The sequence below is a fragment of the Budorcas taxicolor genome, chromosome 6 (assembly GCF_023091745.1).
Source record: "Budorcas taxicolor isolate Tak-1 chromosome 6, Takin1.1, whole genome shotgun sequence".
In the NCBI taxonomy this organism is placed as follows: Eukaryota; Metazoa; Chordata; class Mammalia; order Artiodactyla; family Bovidae; genus Budorcas; species Budorcas taxicolor.
This window is the reverse complement of record NC_068915.1, coordinates 103,293,947-103,318,548: the sequence shown is the minus strand read 5'-3', so window position 1 is coordinate 103,318,548 and position 24,602 is coordinate 103,293,947. Positions and strand designations below refer to the sequence as shown.

The window sequence follows — 24,602 nt, the reverse complement described above, 5'->3', positions numbered from 1 at the left end:
GTTGCTATAATGCATCACCAAGGTGGCAGATGAGAAATGTCTGGATGATGAATATACAATCTACAGTGTATACATATGTGTGTGTGTATATAGTGTATATTGAGGGCTCTTGAATCATCACCCAGTTCTCATTCCCTCTACTGTAGCTTCATCTTTCTGGCACTTATCTTTCTAACAGAAAAGCTCAACCTCAAGCTTATAAATGAAATGGTTCCCTGAGCTAACGGCCTAGATGCAAAGCCATTGGCTCCAAGGCTGCAAGATGTCCCCTCCTTAGGAATACTTCAGCATCTCAACACTGATCTCTTTACATCGCCCAGATGTCAGCTGTGCTGCTGCTATTTTTAATTTCTCCAGTTTCTGTATCATATTCTGGAACACATTCCTATGAGAAGCCCCAGACCCTATCAACAATAAAAAAAATCATAATTTTCAACTCTTCATTTATGGTTATTAAGCTTGAGTTTATTATAAGAACATAAGCTGGAAATGATTTCAAGATCCAACAGCTGGGGTGGATTTAAGTACAGAACGGGATAATGTCAGCTACTGAAGATGATGTTTACAAGGCATTTTGTAAACTGTTTACAAAAAGATTTATGATACGGAGACATCCCTGTGAAAGACTGTTTAAACATCAGTTACTATTTCTGTTGGAAGGAAGGAAAGAGGAGAAAAAGGGAGGGAAGACAAAAGATGAAATGGGGGGGGGGCGCGGAAATGGATTACAAAAGGCTAGAGAAGGGTTTCTAGTTAACGATCATGGCTGAATACTACCATTATTGTCACTCCATCCTGAAACTCCACTACAGTGATAGACACTGTACCCAAGAACCGAAAGAATGCAGAGATGTCAAAAATGTTTTGCAACTGGGGAAGCAGAGGTACAACAGGTAACATATTTACTGGAGCTGAGAAAACTCAATCTTAAATCAGTAGCAAGAGATTTCCCTGGTGGTCCAGTGGTTAAGACTCTGTACTTCCAATGCAGAAGGACCAAGCTTGATCCCTGCTTGGGGTTTCTGCGTAGCTGTTGGTAAAGCATCTGCCTGCAGTGTGGGAGACCTGGGTTCAATTCCTGGATCGGGACGCTCCCCTGGAGAAGGAAATGGCAACCCACTCCAGTATTCTTGCCTGGAGGGTCCCATGGACAGAGGAGCCTGGCAGGCTATAATTCATGGGACCGCAAGACTTGGCACTATCTTTCTTTTCTTTCTGGAGAACTTTGATTCTAGATGTTGTGTGGTGAGGCCAAAACACACACACACACACACACACACACACACACAGTGGCAGCAAGGAAAGCTAAAAAGCCCCATTTAAGAATTGGGGCTCCAGAGGCTTCCCTGGTGGCTCAGCGGTTAAAAAAAAAAACAAAACCTGCCTGCCAATGCAGAGACATGGGTTTGATCCCGGGTCTGGGAAGATCCCACATGCCATGAAGCAACTAAGACTGTGTGCCACAACTACTGAGCCTGCGCTCAGAGCCCAGGAACCACAATTACCAAGCCCATGTGCTGAAACTGCTGAAGCCCGTGCTCCGCAACAAGCTAAACCACCGCAATGAGAAGCCTGCAAACCACAACTAGAAAGTAGCCCCCGCTCGCCGCAACTGGAGAAAGCCCGTGCGCAGCAACAAAGATCCAGCACGGCCAAAAATAAACAAATAATTTTTAAAAGTATTAAGGTTCCAAACTCAACTTCTTTCACACATTTGATAAGACACAAGTTGGCGCACCCTGGAAAAGTGGGTAACAGTAACTACAAAAGCTAAAAATATGTACCCAACCATCCAGGAATCCTACTCCTAAGTATTTACCAACAGAAATGCGAACATATGTTTCACAACAAACTGAACAAGAACGGTCAAGAAAACGTTACAAACAAGAGTCCCAAATTTAAAACGATCCAAATATCTATCAGGGGCTTCCCTGGTGGCTCAGATAGTAAAGAATCTGCCTGCAATGCGGGAGACCCAGGTTCAATCCATGGGTTGGGAAGATCCCCTGGAGAAGGAAAAAGCAACCCAACTCCAGTATCCTGGCCTGGAGAATTCCATGGACATAGAAGTCCAGTGGGATATAGTCCATGGGGTCCCAAAGAGTCAGACACGACTGAATAAATATAAATAGAAAAAAAAAAAACTATCAACTGGAGAACAAATTGTGATCTATTCCTGCTGTGTAATTCTACACCATGATGAAAAAGAAAACTCTGCTTCAGGAAGCCATAGGGATGAACCTCACAGACCTAGGATTGAGCGAGGTCAAGCGAGGTCAAACGAGGTCACTTTCTCCCTCACTTGGAAGGAAGCCGGCCCCCATGATGCAGCTGTCCATGTGTCAGAGAGCCAAGGGGGCCTCTGTCCAACAGCCAGCAAAGAATAGAGGCCATCGGTCTGATAGATTGTGAGGAACTAATCTTAGCAACAACCCTTTGAGCGACGCTGGAAAGGAATTCTGCCCCCGACCAGCCACAAAACAACTGCACCCAGACCCAACACCTTCAGGGCAGCCTGTGAAAGACCCCGAAGTCAAAGACCCAGCAAGGCCACACCTGGACTCTCAACCCACAGGACCGTGACACAGAAGAAGTTTATTGTTTGAGGATGCTAAATTCAGGACGGGGGATTCTTATGCAGCCACGAGAACTGAAACAGGTTTTGGTGTACAGAAGTAGGGTTTTACCATAAAAGTGAAAGACGCTCAGTTGTGTCCGACTCATAGTGACCCCATGGACTATATATAGTCCATGGAATTCTCTAGGCCAGAATACTGGAGTGGGTATCCTTTCCCTTCTCCTGATGGCTCAGTGGGTAAAGAATCCACCTGCAGTGCCGGAGACACAGGAGATATGGGTTTGATCGCTGGGCCGGGAAGATCCTCTGGAGGAGGAAATGGCAACCCACTCGAGTATTCTTGCCTGGAGAATCCCATGGACAGAGGAGCCTGGTGGGCTATAGTCCAACAGTTCGCTAAGAGTTGTGAATGACTAAGCACACACGCACACATATACACTACTTAGTGTGGCATTAATTACTTTCACTGGATGCATCCAAATCTTCTATCTTGATTTGTGGCATCATGATTAACCCAGCCCTTCCCCCACAGGAGACGTGACCCTTCTGATTTCCTCCTCTTCTTCCCCATCCTATCAATCATGAGTCTTGCAGAGAGTGCTCCTCCTCTACCGTACTCTTGCCCCTTCCACCCGCCTCTGTATCCTCTCTTCATTTCCTATGAGTAAATCCTAACCGGTCAACCTGACTTTACTCCATTCCCATCAAATTCTCCACCTCATGGCCAGAATGATCCAAATGAGTTCATGTCTCACTTTACCCAAAACTTTTGCACGACCACATCTGCTACATGTCCAACACTGAGCTTTGCACACACAGTATCACTGACCCTCAGATAAAGAACAGGAGCTTTCCTGGGGTGGAGCTCCCTGCCCCATGTCAGAGGGCCAGGAGATCGAGGAGGCTGGGCTGGAACTCTGCTGCTAGCCTGCGCTCTGTCCACTATCCCTGCTCCCAAAGCTCCTAAGTCACGGAGGAGGACGGGCAACTCCAGTTTCCACGTCTGTTGCCTCTGGGGTCCCCTAGGTGTGCCAAATGCATTTTCTTTCAGATCTTCATTTACTGCTCATGCAAACTCTCCATGGTTCACAGGGCAGTCATGTTACCCCGACTGTACAGGTGAGAAAACTGCAATCCAAGAGTCACTAGGGCCTGCCAAAGGCCATGCTGCAGACAGTGTGTGAGTGAGTCACACCCAATGTCTGACATGCCACCCAGCTCTTGGCTTGACCCTTCACGCCTAGTGACCTGGCTGACTAATGCCTCCACCCCCTCTTCTCATAGCCTTTACAACAAGGAGAATGAGACTGAGGTGCAAGCCTAGGAATTCAGACCACTCACCTGAGCTATCAAATCGCCATTTTCTGCGTGGACCAGAATCACAGCTCCCAGCCCCTTAAGGAAGGTGAAGGCTTCATAGAGCTAAGGAGAGATGAACGGGGGTTGGGGTAAGATAAAAATATCACAGCACGAGCATTTGCAGACTGCCCTTATTGCTCACACACAGAGTCATCCACCTGCCAGGATGCTCCATCCACATCAATGGAACACATTGTTCAACAAGTGAGCACTGGAAAAGATCTTCCCTTAGCCCTACACCCTCCAGATCCAAAAGCAGGAAGTTAAGGTGGGTGGGCGGGGGTGGCAGTGGTGGGGCATAATTGATAAAAGTCACACCAAGGCATGATTATGCCCACAAGTACACCCACGCGGGCCTTTCGCTTTCTTTGTGGCTTTGCTTCTTTGAAGTATGTAGTTGTCAATGGGGACAAGTGCAGCTGAGAAGTTTACTGAAATTGTATAATTAAACCCGCTGAGCCTGTATTGCAACCACCACCAACCACAGGAAATGTGTACATCTTTACAAAAATTCCAACCCATGTCATCTTACAAATCAGTGTACTAGGGGGGGACCAAGTCCTTTAATAACTCTAATGCCCAGATCACAAATATCCTGCCAAGCATCACCTGATTTAGCCAATCCAGGTCCTGCCCACACTGCCCACCACCCACTGCCCTCTTCCAACCCACAAAGGATCTGTGGTCAGACAGTTGTATCTGGAGAGGACCAGAGCCACATGTTCCCTCCCTTTGCCAATCTCAACTTTGTCCTCATTGCATATAAGACCTCTCTCACCCAGGATGTGTGCTCTTAGGGGTAGACAACAGGTGATGGAGGCATATGGAGCACTTTTGAGGACCCACACCCTGAATCTGCTAAGCTCCATTTCTAACCAGGGCTTCAGTGAAACAGACATTCAAATGAAACAGATGAAAATGTCAATTATGATAGAGAAACACACACTACTTTTTCCATGAAACTGAACGAACTTTTAGCCTTTAGGATGCCTTTGATGGTTGCATCAAAGGTTTCCAGGACATCCGGGGGTAAGTTATATCCTGTCTATTTTGAAAGGGAAAACATGGATGCTTCCTCCATTGCACATGAAACCCCATGGTGATCATGACAATCTGCTTATTAATACCCAAAAGGCACCTGCTGTGTGCCAGGCTCTGCCCTAGAGCTTTACTTCTACAGAATCATTTAATCCTCCACAACCTGTCTTAATGGCAAGTGCAATTAAGAGCCTAAAGCACAGAGAGGTTAGGAAATCTAGCCCCAGGCTACACAGCAAAGTTGGGGCTTGCTGTCAAGCAGTCTGGCTCCAGCATTCATTTCCTTTGGCACCACACTGCCCCACCTTTTTAACAAGCAGAGGGCAGAGTGATAATAACAAAACCAAACCAGGGGTCCTAGTAGTGAAAGAAGGCCTGGGGTCCAATAAATTGTAACCCACTACATCTGTACTCCTCAGAACACTATCTTCCTTGACTCAACTCATCCACATAACAATTGTTTGAGGTTGACAGGGCCAGCGGTGATCATGCTGTACAGATGAGGAAACTGAGAAAGCATGTGACTTGCAAGTGACTGGAGGAACAGCCAGGCCCTGCTTCAAGTCAGAGACCTAAGGAAATGGTCCCCAAACTCGCTTGAGCCCCAGAATCAGCGGCAGAGCTTTCGGGTCATACAGATTCCTGAAGTCTAGCCCTCAGCATCTCTGATGGAATCTAAGAGTCTGTGTTTTTAGTGAGCTCTTTACACGAGGCTGAGGACGAGCTGAGTTTGGGAACCACCATGCAGGGGTCCCCACTCTATGCCACTCTAGCTGGAAAGGAATACAGGGTGATGACTGACAGCTTGGTGTCAGAACCAGGACTTGAACCCAGGCCCTTCCTCGGCCTGCCCTGACATCTCCCCTGCCCTGAACTGCCTTCCTGACAAGGCAGGTCTATTCCTGCCCTGGGGAGGTGGAGGGTGTACGAGGACCTACCTGGCTATCGGACATTTGGTAGAGATCCTTGTAAGCCATGTAGACCTGGAAGGAATTGACTCCTGTTTCAAGACACAAAGAGAGCAAAAAATGCATTTAAGAAAAAAAAGAACATGTCTTGCCGGTAAATCAATAAGCACAGTACAGAGTGGTAACAACCAAGTTGGAAGGGTGCCATCAGAATTCACAGCAGGGGCATCTAAGCTAGCCTGGGGGCAGTGGATGACGGTCAAAGGGGGCCTCCAGGGAAAGTCACATGTCAGCTGAGTCTGAAAGAGCAGGAAGAGGAAGGGGAAGAGGAAGAAGGGACGGCGGGGGCGCAGAGGGAGGATGAGGGGGAGGGGAGGGGGAAAGGGAGGGAAGAGGGAAGGGGAGGGGAGCTACCTGGGCTGAGAGGGAGGGGTGTGCACGGCACAGACTGAAGGAGGGATAAAAGTACATTAGATGTGCAGGTGCTACAAAGTGTCCTGTGTCAGAAGCAGAAAGATCATGTGCTTTTAAGAAAATTCCCTTACGCTTTTCCATTCTGGTAAAATATACGAAACAAAATCCAGCATCGTAACCATTTTAAAGTGTACATTTCAGTGGCATTCAGCGCATTCACGATGGTGTACAGCCATCACTATTGTCTAGCAGAACATGTGCTTTTAAAGCAAGGGCATGACACGATCAGACTTTTTTGTCCCAGAAGGACTCTTCTGGAAGGATGGGTGTGCAGAACAGCAGGCAGACATGGAGGCGAGTTGGAAGATGCTGAAGGCAAAAGGGACACATGAGGTGAGGCTCTGAACCAGGGCAGGAGCTGCAGGGATGGAGAGGGATTGAGAATGTGAAAAGGCTGAAATGACAGGATTTACTGTGCAGTCAGAGGTGGGGGAGCAGGGGAGGTGGGGAGAGGACTGCTCCTAATATGCCTTCAAGGGGCCCAACAACAAGGGATCATTATTTCACCTTCCACACCCACACGTGCTGAAAAGAGCCAACTCACTGGAAAAGACCCTGATGCTGGGAAAGACTGAGGGCAGGAGGAGAAGTGGGTGAGAGAGGATGAGATGGTTGGATGACTTCACTGACTCAATGGACATGAGTTTGAGCAAGTCCCGGGAGATAGTGAAGGACAGGGAAGTCTGGTGTGCTGGAATTTGTGGGGTGGCAGAGGGTCGGACACAACTTAGCAGCTAAACAACAACAAACAGGTAAAACCACAGTGAAAGGTAAATTCACAGCCTTAGATGCTTCACTATTTTCGGAAAGAGAGGAGAAACATATCGATTGAGTAAACTTCTATGATCAGTTCAGTTCAGTCACTCAGTCCGGAAATTCACCAGAAATTAGAAGTAAACAATACAAATATAAAAACAGAAATAATGAATTGGCAGAATTGATAAATGTGCCTTAGAACTGGCTCTGGTGAGTGGGTGGATGGGGGTAAAGCTGTCTCAGATTCGCTTTCGTCCAAATCATGTTAGAGCTGACTCATTTTAAATGGAAAATTTCTTTAAGTTAATTCTTAAAAATTCAAAGTAAAAAGCAAACAACCAACATGGTGAACATATCTGCAACAAACTAAACAAAATTTCTTTTTTCAAAACCTCTTATTTAAAGAATATCAGCCAGGAGTTACTTCTGGGCAAGGAGAGAGTTTTGACTACAGTGGGGACCCATGAGAAGTTCATCACAGAGGTCTTTGGGGCAAAGTTCTACTTCTTGCCTGGAAAGGGTAATCTTATAATTCATAAGTCACATTTTTTTCTTCTGTGGTTTTCTGTATGCTTCATTTCATAGGTAAAAAATGATTAAAATAAAAGCAATAAAGCAAAAAAAGGCAAACAATTTTTAGACAACTTTTTTTAGTTGGCTAACAAATAAAAATAAACACAATTTGGTCTTATCAAAGTAATTCAGATGGAAACCTCAGTACTGTACATTTTAGAATATGCTGCTCAATGCTAGTGAATAAGCATCAAAATGAGCCCCTCTTTCATAACAAGTGACAGTAACATTGGCACAACCAATTTGCACCCACTTAGAAAACCAATCCGTACCAAGAGTTGTGTTTCAGTATCTTTGGCCCGATAATTCTACCACTAGCGGCAGAGCTTTGGGAAATACAGTCAGCCCTGTTACTCAAAAACCTCCCAAATGCATAAACTCCATCATCACAGTCCTCCTCTAAGGAGGCTGCAAGGAGCACCAATGCTAAAGGATGATACTGAACACCTGCTAAGCCATCAACTCATTCGTAACACCCTCCAGTTCTCAGAACCGTCTTACATTTTTTAGCAAATAGCCTTCCCGTATCCAACCAGTACCCTTGGAAGCAGCCATGTTCATACCACATGGCCACAGATCACAGATGGCTGGTCCAGGGCTGGGCATCTGACAGATGCTAAGCTGAGCCAGGGGGAGGGACTGAGGCCAAGTGACAGCAAAGGACATCTGACTGGTCTTTGAAACAGATGTCCACCCAGACAAAGCGTGGGCTGTTGTATTCCACTGCGGGGACTACGGAAATAGAGAATGCAGGTCAAGGGTAGGAGGAGGGCAGGGCTAGCTCAGAGAGAAAGGCAGGGATGAGCACAGGGAGCCTTCCTGGCATGGCATGGATGTATTCATGGATTGCTGAATACACGTCTCTGTCACTAAAGGAAAGCTGCTTTGTTTAGCATAAGCCAAGCTCTGGAGTGAGTCTCTTGCTTGTAATCAAACATAGGGAGGCTGATATCTATATTGGTGAAGAAAAACTGGATTCATAAACAATTAATAGGTTTCTTGGCTACAAGACTTACAGATTTTTACATGATTTTTACAAACACAACTCGATACGGATTAGTTTTCCAAGTGGGTGCACACTGGTTGTGCCAATGTTACTGTCACTTGTTATGAAAGAGGGGTTCATTTTGATGCTTATGTGCATTAAGAATATTCGAGAAGAGAATAAACAGGGAGCATTTCTGAAACTTATGAGAGCCCAGAAGCCCTTTCTCAGGGAATATTCATTGTCTCACCCATCAAATATTCACTGAGTATGGACTGTGGGCTAGTACCATTCTAGAAGCTAGAGATACAGCTACGAAGGAGGCAGGAAGGATCCTTGTCTATATTCTAGTGGAAATAAGCCATGAACAAACAAATAAATGAGATAATTTCATGTAAAAGCAGGAGGCAGGAAGAAGTTAAACAGGCTGGTAAATAGTTTAAAGGTTCACAAAACTTTTGCAACAACCTTTCTCAAGAGGTAGAATCTATTTTCTCATTTCTTAAATATGGGCTGTCTTGAGACTGACTCTGAACAGTAGAATGAAGCAGAAGTGTGAGTGGACACATTCCAAGCCTGGGCTCAGAGGGCTTGCAGCTCCATCAGCCTCACAGAGTCAGCATGGGAAGAAGCCTATGAGAGCTGCCGGGGAAGGGAGGGTGCAGAGAGCCATCCCAGGCAGCCCCACCTCCCAGCTGGGGCCTAAGGCATAAGTAAGCCACATGTGGGCAGCAGAACCGCCCAGCTGAGCCCAAACCAAAGTGCCTTTCCACAGAGCTGTGCACAAATAATAAATGTTGCTTTTTATTTGTTGTAGTAAAATACACCTCACCTAAAATTTACCATCTGCACCATTTTAAGTGGTTTAAGTACATGCACACTGCTGCACTTCCATTTCAAAACCTTTCATTTTGGCAAAACTGAAACTCTATCCCCATTAAACACTTCTGCTTCATTGACTATGCTAAAGCCTTTGACTGTGTGGATCACAACAAACTGAAAAATTCTTAAAGAGATGGGAATATCAGACCACCTTACTTGCCTTCGGAGAAACCTGTATGCAGGTCAAGAAGCAACAGTTAGAATCAAACATGGAACAACAGACTGGTTCCAAATTGGGACAGGAGTATGTCAAGGCCATATACTGTCACCCTGCTTATCTAACTTATATGCAGAATACATCATGTGAAATGCCAGGCTGGATGAAGCACAAGGCTGCTGGGAGAAATATCAATAACCTCAGATATTCAGATGACACCACCCTTATGACAGAAATCAAAGAGGAATTAAAGAGCCTCTTGATGAAGGTGAAAGAAGAGAGTGAAAAAGTTGGCTTAAAACTCAACATTCGGAAAACTAAGATCATGGCATGCAGTCCCATCACTTCATGGCAAATAGACAGAGAAACAATGGTAACAGTGGCAGGCTTTATTTTCTTGGGCTTCAAGATCACTGCGGATGGTGACTGCAGCCATGAAATTAAAAGACTCCCTGGAAGAAAAGCCATGGCAAAGCTAGACAACATATTAAAAAGCAGAGACATTGCTATGCCAATAAAGGTCCATCTAGTCAAAGCTATGGTTCTTCCACTAGTCATGTGTGGATGTGAGAATTGGACCATAAAAAAGGCTGAGCACCAAAGAATTGATTTGTTTTGAATTGTGGTGTTGGAGAAGATTCTTGAGAGTTCCCTGGACAGCAAGGAGATCAAACCAGTCCATCCTAAAGGAAATCAACCCTGAATATTCTTTGGAAGGACTGATGCTGAAGCTCCAATACTTTGGTCACCTGATGTGAAGAGTCGACTCATTAGAAAAGACCCTGATGCTAAAAAAGATAGAAGGCAGGAGGAGAAGGGGATGACAGAGGGTGAGATGGTTGGATTGCATCACTGACTCAATGGACATGAGTTTGAGCAAACTCCAGGAGATGGTGAAGGACCGGGAAGCCTGGCGTGCTGCAGTCCATAGGGGAGCAAAGAGCCAGACATAACTGAGCGACTGAACAACAGCAAATTAGACACCAACTCCGCATTGCCTGTCCCCCCAGGCCCTAGCAACCACCTTTGTACACTCTATGACCTGGATGACAACAGGCCCCTCCTATGAGCACAGCCAAACGGCATCTGCCTTCCTGTGACTGGCTTATAATGTCCTCAAGGCTCACCCACATCATAGCAGGTGTCAGAATTCCCTTTCTTTTCAAAGCTGAATGACGCTCCATTTTACGGATGGACAGCATTTTGCTTATCCAGTCATCCTCTGATGGACATTTAAGTTGTTTCCTTTTTTGAATGGAGAATTAACACCAAGCTTAGACCAGGGGTCTCACCCTGGTACCAGAGCTCTGGTGCTGAGATCATTGGGTGAGCCTCAGAGAGGTCAGCTTGGTGACATCCACAGTATCATATAGCCAAGAAGTATGAGGGCAGGATTCAGATCCAGGCAGCCCAACTTCTGGGATCTTTTGACATCCTGGACTGTGATTCTGTATACAAAAAAGTGTGTGACTCACAGCAACTTCAGTGAAGGGATAAAACTATCTGGATATAGAAGTTCAGACTTAGAAGACCCAAACTGGTAAATAAGCAAGGAACACCATCAGATGTTCACATAAAGGAAAAGCGTGCACAAAATGTTTAACATAATTAGTGGTTGAAGCATTGTAATGTTCAACAGTAGAGTGACTTTTATTCATCAAATTAGCAAGGATTTCATAGAAGCAATAACACCCAATGGTGCAAACATGCAGGGAGTGAGAGACATAGGGCAGTGGGCATGCAAGTGGGTGCATTTCTGTGAAAAGCAATTTGGAAATAAGTGTCAGGCTTTTGAAAAAAGTTAAAACTTTGACCCTGTAATGCCATTTCTGAAAATCTAAGGAAATAATTAGAGATGCAAACAAATGTTTATATACAAAGATATTCACCAAACACAATTTACAGTAAAGCAAATGGAAAACCTAAGTGCCCAATAAAAAGGAAATAGCTAAGCAAATTAGCCATTACATTGTATGTTACAAGTCATTAAAAAGTTATTAATGAAGAGTAATGATTGTTCATAAAATGTTAAGTGAAAAAAGAAGAATTCCAAGTAACTGCTACTGTATAACTATATAAGGAGAAAACTGTCTAAATAGGGAATGGAAAGCAATAATCTTTAACATTGATAATAAGTGGTGATTTGGGGATAGGACCAGAGGGGAAACTTTTTTTTTCCTTCTCTTGATTTTCTTTTTTTGTATTGTGGTGATGATATCTTATCAGAAAACACAGCATATGTATTTTAAAAATTGAAAGTACCCCCCTTTCTCTCCTTGAAGCATCTCATTTATCTAAGGCTGTCTCTTCAGAGAGCCTCAAAATTGCCCCCCTTTCTGGAGGGACCACTCATATCTGGTTTACTCTGTTCTCTTCTCTGCTTCTGTGGGTCTTCAGTTCAGTTTATCTTAATTTGGTGTAACACACACTGTAAGGTACCCACACTGTGAAGGGACAGCCTGTGTGAGCCCACACAGAGGAGGGCCAGGTTGGACATAGAGAGGCACAGACATGATCCCCTCTGATCATAAGCTCAGAGTTTAACAGAAGAGCCAGACAGACAACAAGGGTCCTTCAATCCAAAAAACAAAGCAAAAGCAATGGAAAAGGTGTGCCAAACAGGCCCCAGTAACCTGCTATGGATATTCAAGGGATAAAGCAATTCTGATCAGGGAAATCAGAGGAGATGATAGTTGAGCTGGGTACCAGAGAGAAGAAAGGGCATCCCTGGATGCAGGTATAGCAGTACCAAGAACAAAGACCCAGCAGTGTGGCAGGTTTCAGGGGGTGGCATTCAGGATAATAAACACCCAGATGAGTGTAGTGGGGAGAGAGAAAAGTGAGGCTAGGTCAGTGGGGGCCTTGTGTGCAGGCTCAGGAAATCAGGCTTTTTGCTATGAACAGAGGGACTCTCCAAAGGATCTGAAGGAGAGGAAGACAGACTCTTTAAGAAGGGTCCAATATTTCCACTGTTCATGCGGCAGGGCAGAGCTCACAGCTGGGCTCAGAACAGATGCAGCTAAAGAGATTCGTAACTCCACAAACCAGACCCACCAAAGATACGATGATTCCAGAACTGTGCCCCACTTCCGGGGCTGTAACTGACCTTTGTCCTGCACCAGGACCTCGAGCTCCTCCCGAACGCCATCGTACCAGCTGGTGATGTCCACGTGGAGGGAGTAGTCACAGCAGGATTTGGTGTCTGCTGCTTCATGCCATTTCTCAAAGGAGGTCAGCAGGCTGGACCCAGGTTCAGGAACAACATGGTCAACTGGGACAGAAAAATATCACATCTCAAGAGGGTCAGGACCCAAGCTGTTCCAATGGCAGCCTCTTCCCTGCCATCATCATCACCACCACCTCCAATATCAGCATAACTACTGCGACCATCCCTTATCCCCCCATCGCCATGATCATCACCACCACTTACACCATCCAGACCAACATCCTCAGCATCACCATCCTCTTCATCACTTTCACCATCATCAACATCAATACTGTTACTGTCATCACCATCATTATCAAAATCATCAGCAGTGAAACGGTCACCACCATCTCAGTGTTCATTGCCACCACCACTGTTACTGTAATCTCATCTTCCTCCTCATCACCATCGTTTTCATGACTGCTTATTGAATGCTTACAATGTATCACATACTGCCACAAAGGCTTTACATAAATTATCTAATAAAATCCTCACAACTATCCCGTAAAGTGAGTATAAATACCCTCACTTGGCAGATGAGGAAACTGAGGCTTAAAGAAGGTGAAAAACGTCCAAGGTCACAAAACTAGTAAGCAGTACAGAGAAGATTTCCAGAGTCCAGTCAGCTATAAAGACAGGACCGTTTCCTGTGACTCCATGTTACCTTCTTGGGCATAGAATGCAAAGGTGAAAAGGACTTAAAAGAATATGAACTTGACCATCCCTTTTTCAAATAAAGTCTTAGATGTAAAGCCTATCAATGGGGAGACATCTGTCTTTTAAACCACACTGGGCTTTGCACATCCCCCTGTTCCCGCCCTATTTCTAACATCCACCCTTCACAGCCATAAATAGCAGTATCTGCTACCCAACCCCTGTCACTCCTCCACCAATGTAGAGCATCAAATTAGCCTTTGCTAATTTGCCTTTCCAGTTCTTACTCTACGTGACCTCTCAGGACATGTCAAATCACTCTCTCCTTCTTTAAACTTACTCCTCCATGGTTTCCATGGCAACGTGATTTTCAAAGTTTGGAAACATTGTACTATGCATCATTATCACAGCAGCAATACTGACACAACCACTTCCCAGCTGTGAAAATTTCAGCAGCTTATCTCTCTGAGCCTTGCTTTCCCAATGGTCATAACAACACCTGCCTCACTGGTTCTAAAACTTTAGCCTTCTGCACACCATGTACCCAGAGCAAAGAGCCTGATGTTGCTCATGATGCTGGGGCTTTGAAAGAGAAGTAGCAGCCTATGGCCTAAAGCAGGGGTATGACTCACTGATCATTGTGGTCCCGCCCACCAGCGCTGCTTTGGTCCCTTGGAAGAAGTCATCAGCAGCCGTCATCCCCTGGAAGGGCTTCTGCAGGTAGGTGTTGACATCAATACCTCCAGGAATAACCATCCGCCCATTGGCCTCAATGGTCTTCACTCCACCGGGAACAATTAAGTTCTCTCCTATTTGCCTGGAAATAGACAACAAAGACAGACTTTGGTTCTGAAAACAAGTGGCTGCCAACTGAGCAGTTTCAGTTCCATGAGATAAACATTTCTGAGGCAAGTCCCACCCAGGGCACCAGTGGACAGAGAAGACTCAGGCAGGGTCCCTGCCTTCCAGGGGCTCACAGTCTAATGAGGAGGAGAGACATATAAGAAGACGTTTATTACAACCCAGTTCACACTGGGGGATGCGGAGCACAAGGTGGGCCATTTCATCAGCCCTGGTGATCTGGGAGGGCCTCCAGGGAGAGGCAGGGGCAGAGCTGAACCCAAGAGCAGTGAGACCAGCATTGGCCTTAAGTGGGAAAGCGTTCTCTGAACAGCTTGTCACTCAAGAGTACTTCACAGTCTCTTGGCAACTGCCTGGGGGACACAGAGATGAGCAATGGCAGGGGGACACAGTGACAAAACCCCTTAGCTCTGCAAGTCCTCAAAGGCAAGGCTATGGAGTGAACTCTGATAGTCCCAAATCCATATGTTGAAGTCCTAACCCCTAGCCCTTCAGAATAAGACTATATTTGCAGAGAAGGCCTCTAAAGAGGTCATTAAGTTACAGCAAGGTCACTAGGGTGGGCCCTGACCCAACATGACCGGTATTCTCATGAGCAAAGAAGATTAGGACACAGACATGTACAGGGAAGACCACATGGGAACACGGAGAAGATGGGCATCCCAAGCCTCAGAAGAAACTGACGTACCCACACCCTGATCTCAGACATCCGGCCTCCAGAACTGGAAGAGACAAGTATCTGCTGTTTAAACCTCCCCATCTGTGGACTCTTAAGTCAGGCCTGGCAAACTGATGCAGACATGCAATCCTCATAGAAAACAATTGTGAGCACCGGCCTCAGGAAAGCTGCTTAACCATCAGGCATTAACACCGTAAAACCTGCCATGAGGGAGTCACACCAAGGGTGGCAGGGCTTTTCTAGATAGACTGACCAGCCCTTCTGTTCCCCATATGCTTGCTGCCTGCAAACGCCCTCGAGAAGGGGGGCAAATTCTAAAAGTTGGGGAAGGAGGAAGAAGAGCCTAAGAATCTCAAAGCCTTGCTCCTATGGCATCTATCGGCTGTGCCTTGTGTGTTGGAACCAGAGTCAGGAGATGTATCTAGGGGCCAGTGGAGGGATGGGGTCGGGGGTGGGTGGAGAAAGACCAGGACAGATTCAACAGCCTCCACGGCCAGCGCCCGCCTGAGACCACAAGCAATGGTTATTTAAAACAGAAATCCAGGGGCTTCCCTGGAGACTCAGTGGTAAAGAACCCGCCTGCCAATGCAGGAGATTGATCCCTGATCCGGGAAGATCCCACATGCTGTGGAGCAGCTAAGCCCGTGCAGCACAGCTACTGGGCCTGTGCCCTCGTGCCCAGGAGCCCAACTACTTTGCCTGCAACTACCGAAGCCTAACACCCTAGGGCCCATGGTCCACAAGAGAAGTCTCCGCAGTGAGAAGCCCCCACAATGAAACCTAGAGTAGCCCTTGCTCGCCACAACTAGAGAAAAGCCGATGCAGCAGTGAAGACCCAGCACAGCCAAAAGCGCATAAATAAATAGAAGTTTCTAAAAAGAGATCCAGTTGTGCTGAACTGTTGGGATCTGGCCCCAACATTAGTTTCTCTAAGTTATCTAAAAACATCAGTAATGAAGACGCAGGAAAATGTTGCTTCAGTGACCACAAAAGTCAGGTGCCAGAGTACACACACAGGAGTAGAAGCAGAAGCTCCTTGATCTTCTGGACTCCTGGGCTGGCTGCTTGGGGCACAGAGGTTACCAGGCTTTATGTGGGGGGTCTTCCAACAGAAGTGGAGCATCACACAGTTTGCACTGAAAATGGAAATGGGTCTAGTCCAAGCACTGTGGCCAAGGCCACGGTGAGCCCCCAGGAAATGTCAGCATATCTGCCAATTTCACCAGCACAACAACTGCAGCTGCTGCTGCTTCTAATCACCAATCCTCCTCCCTCTAGAATTCCCATCATCATGTAGAGAATCCTGCCGGGTCCAATCTCCCCACTGCCCATTTCCAAGATCATGGACGATGCCAGGAGCTGAAGGGAAGGGGGTTCAGGGAAGTCACCCCCGAGCCTTATAACAAGAACTGTGAACTGCTATTGTGCACTGACCATAGAAGACTTTTCTAAGCCCTTTATGGAAGGTCTCATTCACGTTCACACTAGCTATTAAAGACGACAGGGTGATGTTCAGAATGTGCACCACTCACAAAGGAACAGGCACAGCCCAATCAGAACGAACACGCACACAGACACCTCAGCATAGCCTTCCAGTGGGAACCAGTGGAGTCACAGCCCAGTTTGATCCTGGTCTGTGTGATTTGGCTGCCACACTGCAGCGCCAACAAGGCCTACCCTTCAGGGCCATTCTAACCAGGCAGATCATCGCCTTTTTACAAACCCTCTCTCATCTCTTGCCAACAACTCATGAGGCAGGAAGTATTCACATTTTACAAAAGAGGAAAACGGAACTCAGAGAGGGGCGGTAACTTGTCCAAGGCCACCCAGCGAGTCAGTGTTGGGTCTGGATTCAAGCTCAGATGCCTTCCTTCTTCCCTTCCACAGAAGCAGCAGGTTCTCTCCAAACTGGGATTAAACTAAACGGGACCCCCAATGAACCCCCATGAATTAGGAGGAGGACTACCTGAGTGGTTCTCAGTGGCAATGTGGACGGAAGGAGAGGAAAGAAAGGAAGGAACTCGGAGAAGCAGAGACCAGTCCCCAGCCAGCATCACCCTCACCACCATTCAGAAAAAAAGTCCTCAGCCATCAGTATCTGATTCTCCAACGCTCAGCAAATTGGATGGAGCCCTTGATGAATCATAAGAAATGCTGCACAAACATAGCTGAATGGCTTTTAGTAAAATTTGGTGAATGGCCGCAAGATGAAAGGATTCTTAGGGTTTAATCAGAGTGAAGAGGAATAACTGAGCCTCCTCGTGCCAGGCAGTTCCTTGGGCTCTCCTCACTTCCACGCCTCCTTCTCAGCCAGCAGGGACCTGGGCCCCACGCGACCATCCGAGACTCTGTAAGGCATTCAGACATAGTCACTTGCTCTGCTTAGTAAGGCAAGAAAGGCACCTCCAGTGCTTAGAAAGCTTTACAGCAACAGGGTTAAAAGTAAAAGGCATCTCCTACGAAAAGCTGATGAATCTTGGATTTACAGACACTGCTAATTTCCTGAATACCCTGGGTGACCTAAGTCCTAAGTTTCCAGGAGTTCACACAAACAGCAAGCACTTAATAACTGCAGCCCAACCTATGAGCACAGGCTCCATCTGCTCACATCCTGGACTGCAAGTCTTCCAACCCCCAAATGCACATGGCCCGTGGGAATAGTGGTTCCATGAAAGGGTTCTCCGTGCCACTATGTCCTTCACGCTCAGAACCCCAGAGGCCTCACATAAGTGGGGAGCTCAACGCGGAGCGGTTGTGTCTCATCTAAGCTGCAGTGACTCAGAAACCTCACTTTACCATGCATCTCACCACACTCCACCCTACCCCACCATCCCTTTCTGGTTCCAGGCTATACCGTGCCTGAGACCGAGGTCCCCACCTTCTGATGTCTAGGTTTGTATGTTACACTTGCTTCATCAACACTCTGGGGTCCCATCCATCCCTGGCACAGTGCTAGGCCCTATGGGATGGCAGGCAATGATAAGATCTCTCATCGGCGGCAAGGGCTTTGGCGGAGGTGGTGAGGGGAAGGTGGGCACATTCAGCACAGAGGAACAGTCTGGGTTCTGGAAGGCTTCCTGGAGGAGGAGCCACACAAGCTCGACCGGTAGGACAAACAGGAGCTGGGAGGCAGGGGCATGACATGAGGATGGGGGAGGGGCAAGGCATTTCAGATGGAGCATTTATGGTTGCAAGTTTCCCAGGGGAGAACTGCTTGGCAAGTTCTACAAAGGCCATTTTTAGTGCAGATGGAACTGGGGGAGGGGGAGGGAATAAACTGGAAGAGGTGAGGCCTGAGCTGGACCGGAAATGGTCAGATCCATTCAGGATAAATTGGTGGAGGGTCAGGCAGAGGGAGGTTGGGAGGGGCTCAACGCTGCCCTTGGCACCTACTCCTCACAGATGGTCCCTTAACACACAAGACAATCCACAGCCTCCTCCTCCTCATCCCTCCTCTTCCTCTGCCCCTTCCTCCCTGTCCTCCTTCTCCTCCCCACCAACATCATCATCATCAGAGGATACACGCCCAGGATGGATCCACCAATAAACATTCGTTCCTATTTGAACTTGACCCTGCTCACACCCCCTCTGCCTTCTTTCCAGGGCCAGGTGCCCACGTTGGATCCGAGATGATCTCCAACTCTGCTCTTCCCAACTCCAGAGGAAGAGCCGAGCAGCAGAGCAAAAGGTGGAAACCACGTAAAAGCCACTGTCTGGTGTTAGGGGCTGAACAGTGTCCCCCAAAGCCCACATATTGAAGCCCTAACCCTCAGTAACTCCGAATGTGACCCCGTTCGGAGACAGGTCTTTAGAGGGGTAATTAGGTTAAAATGAGGCTGTTAGGGCGGGTCCTAATGCAATAGGGCTGTTGTCCTTTTAAGAAACAGGGGGACAAACCAGAGGCATACACGGGGAAAGGCCACGGCAAGATGGCCATCTGTGGGGGTGGGTGCGGGGGAGGAAGGCTCCAGAGGGAGGGGCCATAGCTACGCCTAGAGCCTATTCACACTGTTGTACAGCAGAAAGCAATACAGCATTGTAAAGCAACTACCCTCCAATTAAAAATAAATCTAAAAAAAGAAGGCGGCTGTTGGCAAGCTAGGGAGAGAGGCCTCAGGAGAAAACATCCTGTTGGCACTTCAACCCAGGACTTTAGCCTCCAGAACTATGAGAATAAATTTCTCTTGTGTAGGTCTCCCCATCAGGGGTATTGTGCTCTGGGAGCCCACCCAGACTCACACTTCTGGGATGTCCTACACAGCTGAAGAGTCAGCCAGCCAGGAGAAGGCACAGGAGAACTCCAGAGTTCCAAAGCATGTCTTCCCTATACCAGACAAGAACCCTGCCTGGAGGCCAAACATGCCTCCTTCTCTACAGGTGCCCTCCACCCAATTCCAGAAACTGCGGGCAGGTAGGGAAAAAAAGCTTTGAATCTAGTCAGGTGTGCTAGGCTGGAATTGGTCCCTTGCCCCTAACTCAATCTGCAACGTGGAGCAGCCACTTGCCCCCCGGGGCCCACCACCTGCCAAGAACAGAAGGGCCGGTGTGTGTGCTTCACAGCCTCCGTGGGCCTCACGGCCTGTGTGAGCACCATGGCAGGGAGCCTGTATCGTCATGGGGTACACAGCAAACACCATCCCCTTCTCCACCCATGGTTTGCGCCTCCCCACACGTCTCCATCCCTGGGAGTCAGAGCCAGCACACTTATTCTGGGGCAGAATGCCAGCCTTCTACTTCCTCTAAGGGCTGGACAGCTTAGGGAGATGGGCTCCTTAAAAGGCGTGTTTGGTCCACCCACTTTATGAGTCCATCTTCCAGGTAGACGTCGGCGTAGAAGGACTGGTCATCGTTGATGATGCGTCCACCCTTGATGAGAAGTCGGTCACTCTGAAAAGCCAAGCAAAGTAGTAAATGTCATTATAGAAAAGCCAAGAAATGCTTTTTTCTAACTTTCAACATAAAATTTTCGACTCTTTTCTAAAGTAAAGAAATGGCCTTAAAAAGCCCCCTGCGAGCCTTCATCCAGATTCTTTCAAGACTTCATCCTTCTCCTTTCACCTCTTTCCCTCCTTAAACACTGGCTTTGTATTCACTGAGATATTTTAAAGCAAATCTCAAACATGGTATCATTTCATCCATAAATGCTTTACTACATAATCTGTTACGCAATTAAAAACAAAAACAAAAACCAAGATCCATTATCCCAACAAACCCAGTCATCATCAATTCCTTCAGCTCAGTTAGTAACCAGACCATGTTCAATTTTACTTGATTATCTCAAAAATGTCCTTTTACGCTGGGGTATTGTGACGAGGAAACCACCTGAAGTCCCCAGAGCACATCCAGCCCACAATTCTCTGCAGTCCACTGAAATCTGTACCACCTCCTCCTCTTTTTAAATGTCATTCATCTGTGGAAGAAACTGGGTCATTTGTAAATAGAACAAGAATTTCTTCCGGCATTATTATTGAAATTAACAAAACTCAATTTAAAGACATTTTCAAACAAGTGAAATGGCCAAAAAAATAAAGTGACATTCCCCAGGAAAAAACCACCAATCAGTGTTCTGATGTTTTTTCCCCGATTTCCCTCTACTTCCATACTTGTGATCCTAGTGCACCTAGTCATTCATCCACCCGTGCACCCATCAGATACTAGCCCAGGAGCCTGGAAGAACAGGAGAAGAATGAGCTCTCGTGGAGTTGGTGAGGGACGGACAGAGGTTTAACAAATCTGGGAGTATGTTGGGTTCAAAAAAGGAGAATTATAGGGTGCCCATCATGGGCACAAAGCGAAAGGGCTGCTGACCTTACTGGGGAGTCAGGTAAGGCAAGCTCAGATCTAAAAAATAATTCCAGATAAGTTGGACCAAACGGTGAGGAAGAAGGCCAGTAGGGTGAGTGCTAAGTGCCTGGGCAGGAAGAACTGACCTGCCAAGGCCCAGAGGCAGCAAAGAATATAGCCAATTCTAGGAGCTAGAAAGAACACACAGTTGTGTCCTTTCTGCATTTTACCATAAGCCTGTCTCAAGTTATTTCATTTGAGGGGTTACAAAATATTTCATTTTATGGATACACAATAGACTGTTAATTATTCCCCCATGGTTTTCAATGGTTCACAATGATACATATTTCTACAATGAACAACTTTGTATATAAAGCTTTTCTTTTAATCTGGACTGTTTGTTAAGCTAAATTCTCAGAAATTGAACAACTGAGTCAGAAAGTATAAACCGTGCTTGCATCCCTTGATAAATATAACTAGACTGCTTTTCAAAAGTACCTCTCCAATTTGCCATTCTGAGACCACCAAAACACCCCTGGTTGTCATTAATACTTGTTAACTTGCGCTTCTTGGAGGCTGAGAACTTTTTCTGCTACATGTCCATTTACTGTTTGTGTTACCTCCTAGCTGGAGATGTGGTGATGGACAAAGCACAGCCTCTGCCCTTAAGCCCCACCCCTTGGATAGGAAGCCAATTGGTACTGTTATAGTAAACAGTAACAACTCAGAGTCGCCACCTCAGACGGAGGGTCTTGCATGGGTTCTTCTGAAAACTGAGCCTGAGATGATTTTAGAGGCAAGCAGTGATTCTGGGAGGTGATTCCAGGAAGTGGAGTAAGGGAGGCAGGCTTGGAAATCCAATACAGGGTACCCACTGATCCAGCTAACACAGGGTACCCAGTGAGTAACTGGGGCTAGATCCCACCAGGGCCCCCTGAGAAACCCTCTATAGATACAGAATGCACCTCAGGTGGGTCCCAGTGGTCCCTCAGCACTGACCACGAGAGGAAGACAGAGGATGCTGCATAAGCCTAGAAAAGAAGGCTGTCACCCAAATTAAGGAATCAGCAAATGGAATGCATGCATGCATGTGCACGCAGTCATATCCAGCCCTTCCCGATCCCACGGACTACAGCCTGCCAGGCTCCCCTGTCCATGGAATTCTCCAGGCACGAATACTGGAGGGGGGTTGCCATTTCCTACCCCGGGGGATCTTCCCGACTCAGGGATCAAACCCACATCTCCTGCATCTCCTGGTAGTGGGTTCTTGACCACTAGTGCCATCTGGGGCTTCCCAGGAGGCTCAGTGTTAAAAGACAAGCATGGGACACAACTCAGTGACTAAACAAACACACTAAGGAATCAGCAAAGGCTTGCTGAGCAGAAACAGAGCCTACAGCCTGCTACGCAGAACCCTCTAGTGGGTTCTTGCATCAGTGTGTTTCCTCCAGAATGAAGGCTAAGTTAGTGAGACCCTACTTAATCTGGACTCCTATGTAGGCGAAATTCACTCTCTCACTTGCACCAGGCAGCTCTCTGCTCAGTGTCACCTGAGGGTCCTCCCCTTGGCTGGCTTGGCTGGGACACCTTACATCACGGTCTCGTCTGCAGACCCCTCACCTCTTACCCACTTTATGTTTACACAGTTCTTAACATAGTACATCTGACATAGCCTACATTTACATGTGTGTTTATCAATGTGCTTTGTCGCACTGACATCAGAGGTGTGTTTCCCCACTGGCTGCATCAGATAACACTCACAGGGAACCAATTGCACTCGCGTTACTGTGGAAGGATGGGAGCACCTACAGTTGTCCCTGCAGTTCCCTCAGAGACTTGATTCCATGAGGGCAGAGATTTCACCTGTTTTCTTCACTGCTGGGTCTCCCATACTTTGGGCACAGCCTGGCAGGATAGATGAATGTATAAACGTCTGAACTAATTCTTGAGGAATAACTGCACAAAGATGGAGAGAAACCCCCAGGCCCAACCATCTGCCTCTTATCTTTAAGACAGAAGCCAGGACCAAAGGAAAGAGCCCTGGGCACTGCATATCCAGAGGCAGAGACACACTGCTGTGCAGTTTTCTCGGGCACTGGAAAGCAGAGCAATGTGACTCATTGGCAGCTGGTGCCTGGTTTCTGGAACACGGTCTCCCGTGCGCAGCCGTCTGCCTCGTCACATTTAATAGAGGGCTTTTCAGGCTAATCCTGAAAGGTGGTATTTAATGCACTGTACCCAGAAGATCAGCCCCACCCAGCGCTGCTCTTCCTAGAATCAGATGTTCAAATCCCCGCCCGGCCCCCCAGCTACCAGCAGATACCATGTGTAGCTACCATCAGGGTACTGGCTCTTGCTGTTCTCAAGGGCCAGCCTATTTCTAAAAACAATAAGCTCACAGCAGAAGGCAAGAGCTGATGTGACTTCTTTTTTCTTCCTTCAAATGAGTAGCGTGCTTGCCTTTCAACTGACACTTTCAAAAGCATGTTCTTTGGAACTCTAGCCCAGCAGGGTTTTACTAGATGTTGATCCAAAAGGGGATTCCCAGGTGCAGCGAGTTTAGAAAATTCTGGGTTAAAGAGATGCAGAGATGGTTTTTGTCAGGAATTCCCAGATCCTTTACTGCTGATGTGTAATGTGAATATTCAAGAGGGGAACTGAGTTGATCTTTTCCAAATTTAGGCCCTTCCCATTCTGTGGGACACTTGACAAAGATACTTTTTCTCAGAAGACATCTCAGGAAATGTGCTTCATGGCTGTGGCGCTCTCCATGCCTGCTTGTGCTGAATGGTTCTCAGGGAATGTGAGGTTCCATTGACCTCAGATGGAAATGGAGCTTCAGATGGGCTGATCTCCCAAATTCACAAACTCAACATGGGTGGAGATCTGACCCAAGGTTTCCTAATTTCCTGTCCAGCGTTCGCTCCATCAAACACACTTTTGTCCCATTTTTAAACATGTTCACCCATTCGGGGGCTTCCCTAGAGGCTCAGCAGTAAAGAATCCGCCTGCAATGCAGGAGTTGCCGGAGATGCAGGTTTGGCTCCTGGAAGAAGGCATGGCAACCTACTCCAGTACTCCTGCCTGGAGAACCCCATGGACAGAGGTGTCTAGTGGGCTACAAAAAGGGTTGCAAAGAGACACGACTAATGGGACTTAGCACACACGCACGTGGTAGAAGCCATAACTACCCGTCATCAGATGCAATGTAGAAAGGACCTGAGGATCGAGCTCTCTAGGGCTCCCTTTCCTCATGCAGGAAGTGTGGGTGAGAAACCCTACAGAGCTGTACTTCCCTCCAACAGTAAACTTCATGACACATAATTTTGAAGAGTTTAATAAAAATCACACATTAAAAGGAAAATAGCAATATCCTGCCTCTCCCAGGATTACCACAAGGAGCAAACAGTCAGAAGATGTAAACAATCACAAACTCTGTACAAGACTCACTATTTATTTATTTATTTATTTTTTTAAGACTCACTATTTAAATACCTTGAAAGAAAATGAAATACCTCATTAAAAATTCAACAAAATCTAACAACAAGGGTATGTCAGAGACTGCCCACTTCTTCCCCGGTGACAGCAGTAACCTAAAGAGACTTACACTCATCATGGTTCACAGCCTTGGATCAGTGTTGTGTAAGAACAAACGTTCAGAGTCAGATGCAGCTTCCAATCCCTGCTCATTTGCTACCCATGTGACTTA

General features: G+C 46.8%; 1 protein-coding gene across 1 annotated transcript in view; it reads right to left on the bottom strand.

Annotated features, from left to right (window-relative positions):
• Window positions 1-24,602, bottom strand: part of CRMP1 (collapsin response mediator protein 1) — a 64,298-nt gene that overhangs the window by 20,667 nt on the left and 19,029 nt on the right. The window contains exons 2-6 of the mRNA XM_052641974.1: window positions 19,908-19,996; window positions 14,202-14,386; window positions 12,817-12,981; window positions 5,914-5,975; window positions 3,920-4,000 (exon numbers count right to left, since the gene is read on the bottom strand). Of these exons, the coding sequence (XP_052497934.1) occupies window positions 3,920-4,000; window positions 5,914-5,975; window positions 12,817-12,981; window positions 14,202-14,386; window positions 19,908-19,996 (582 nt within the window). The remainder of the gene's footprint in view (window positions 1-3,919; window positions 4,001-5,913; window positions 5,976-12,816; window positions 12,982-14,201; window positions 14,387-19,907; window positions 19,997-24,602) is intronic.